Here is a 2,325-nt window from a genome sequence, read left to right on the forward strand (position 1 = left end):
ATGGGTGCATCAGATAATCTTGATTTCGATCCTAACGATTTGGATTATTTGTTGAATGAAGAGGAGCATGTCAATCAAAGCATGTTTGAGGATATTATTCAAGCAGAAGAACAATATCGCCGGGAAGAAAAAGGTGATAATGCTTCCAGTGGGCAGGTATGTGTTGTAACGATCTACAAACATGTATATGCATGTCACAATCGCCCAAAAAGGGTAAAAATTCAAAAAAAATACCCAGAATCGATTTATTCGATAGCACCGCATAAACCGATTCTTGGTAAAATCCACAAATTGGAACAACACTAGGTCATTGTTCATCACCATATAAACCGATTATAGTACACTTTTGGCGCGATAGGTACGTTGCGAAAATTGGTTTGTTGGGGATGCGTATATGAAGATTCGTCCACTAGGATTTTCACGTAAAATACACAAAGCTCATAATCGGGTTATTTATGTTTATATGTAATCTGATTGTTCGGAAAAAAATGTTACAGGAAAAATGAGGACATGAATCAGATTACATGTTACGCAACGTGAACCGATTGTGAACTTTGAAAAAAATTTCTCGGAAATCATCAAGTCCTTAATCGGATTTTATAATTGCACATGTAAACGGATTCTTGACAATCGGTTGTCTCGACTGTTACACATAAACCGATTCTGATATCTTAACTTGTCAATATATGTTGTAGATTGTTGCGGCGTTCGACGAAGCTCAGTCCAAACTTGTATCTCTGCTGGGTCCTAATACCTTTGCCCACTATTTCACCGATTTGGCATGGAAATATAGGAACGATGTAAAGCAATGGTTTATAGACAAGGGCATAAATATCAAATGCGCATTAGTTTTAGGACGTCGTTCAAGTCGTGATCGTTTGGAACTTGTTTGTGAGAGAGGTGAAACGCAAAAAAGTCATTGGGCACAGGACACACCGTACGTGAAGAAGACGACAAGGGAATACATGACTAAATCAAAGAAGTTTGTATGCTCATTTAAGATTATAGTTAATAGACCCAATGATAAGGTATAAAGCTCTATAAAGTGATGAATGGTTGTCATAATCATGATGATCCAGATTTTTTTATTGGACATGCTGCTGTTTGTGAGTTGAAGCCACATCAATTGGAAACGATAAGGTCGATGAAAGCGTGTAAACCAAATGACATCCCTAGGAAGATTAAGAATAATTTGTCCACTTTGAGACAAATTTACGCGGCAAGAGCAGCCACTGATATTATCTACAGTGAGTTTGTTGTGCCAGTGACAAAGCCACCGCCGACTCCACGACCAAAACCGCGGTTCCTCCAGAAGTGTTAAGTATAGGCTGGTAATCCTCCAGGGAGATCATCATGTGGTTCTCTTCTATCCTCCACAGAAGGTGGATTCAAGTACGTATGAAGGAATACAAGACCATCATGAGTCAAAAAATAATACTAATGATCCCAAGCGAAATGTTGACGAACGTATATATTCTTTTGATTTAAAGCGTTCCATAAACTTAATCACTCGTATATTTGATACTTCAATATCCGGATGTTTAACCTATTTAAAATCCTTCTTCACATACATTAATTCCTCTTCGCATCTGTGACATAACCATGGTTTCGTCGAGGTAGGGTATTCAAGGCAAAACTAACTAATGAAGGGAGCTAGGAGATTAGCTAAAGCAAACCAAGCACTCTTGGAGAAGTTGATTCAGCTTTCAACTAAAAAACCAACGGTCAAGCTTGAAGACATCGATCCAAGAGTACACAACAAACCTAAAGGCAAAAATGTGTGAAAAAGGAATCTTCAAGATTAAATACATATCTGAAGAACATTGCAAGATGATAGTTGGGAATACTGATGCAAGCTTGCACTAACGACATTCTTTATTTAGAAAGCTGCCAATTAAGGAGTATCCATGTCTAAATACACTTGTTCATTTGTTAGCCATTTATGTTCAAATGTGCACATAAATCAGTTTGTCATCTCTTATTCGGCTGAGAACATATAATTTGAAATTCCCTTGCCAAGCAACTAGCTAGGATAGTCCCTGTAACTAATGCCTCCGAAAGGCGCCTAACCAGCACATCCTTTGGGCATCTTCTGAAGTTGTATAAATATTGGGGACCAGATATACTCGTTGGCCAGAATATTTTTCAACTTTCCCTCTTAAAGATGCTCTGGGCAAATTACAAGCAAAAGGATGAGAGAATCGAATTTTCAATCTTCATTGTCGATGCAATAATTTAATCAGGAATCAGAATACACAAGCAAGACCCTATTGAGCTTTATTTCTGCAACTTGAAGTCTCTCAGACTCTATATAAACTGATAGAT

At 37.8% G+C, this 2,325-nt stretch overlaps 1 protein-coding gene across 1 annotated transcript; it reads left to right on the plus strand.

Annotated features, from left to right (window-relative positions):
• On the plus strand, positions 1-1,321 carry LOC113279260. Its single transcript, XM_026527961.1, has 3 exons — positions 1-156; positions 696-1,028; positions 1,118-1,321. Exons 1-3 carry the CDS (start codon positions 1-3, stop codon positions 1,319-1,321), a joined length of 693 nt encoding a protein of 230 aa, XP_026383746.1.
• Positions 1,322-2,325: the final 1,004 nt, after the last annotated feature.

This window comes from Papaver somniferum, chromosome 5 (assembly GCF_003573695.1).
Source record: "Papaver somniferum cultivar HN1 chromosome 5, ASM357369v1, whole genome shotgun sequence".
Taxonomy (NCBI): Eukaryota; Viridiplantae; Streptophyta; class Magnoliopsida; order Ranunculales; family Papaveraceae; genus Papaver; species Papaver somniferum.

What these genes read in the sequence shown, in the direction of transcription:
- LOC113279260 (XM_026527961.1), top strand. Translation starts at nt 1, where the DNA reads ATGGGTGCATCAGATAATCTTGATTTCGATCCTAACGATTTGGATTAT. An exon ending in ATAATGCTTCCAGTGGGCAG is followed by an intron (nt 157 to 695) that starts GTATGTGTTGTA and finishes TATATGTTGTAG; the next exon opens with ATTGTTGCGGCGTTCGACGA. An exon ending in TTAATAGACCCAATGATAAG is followed by an intron (nt 1,029 to 1,117) that starts GTATAAAGCTCT and finishes TGTGAGTTGAAG; the next exon opens with CCACATCAATTGGAAACGAT.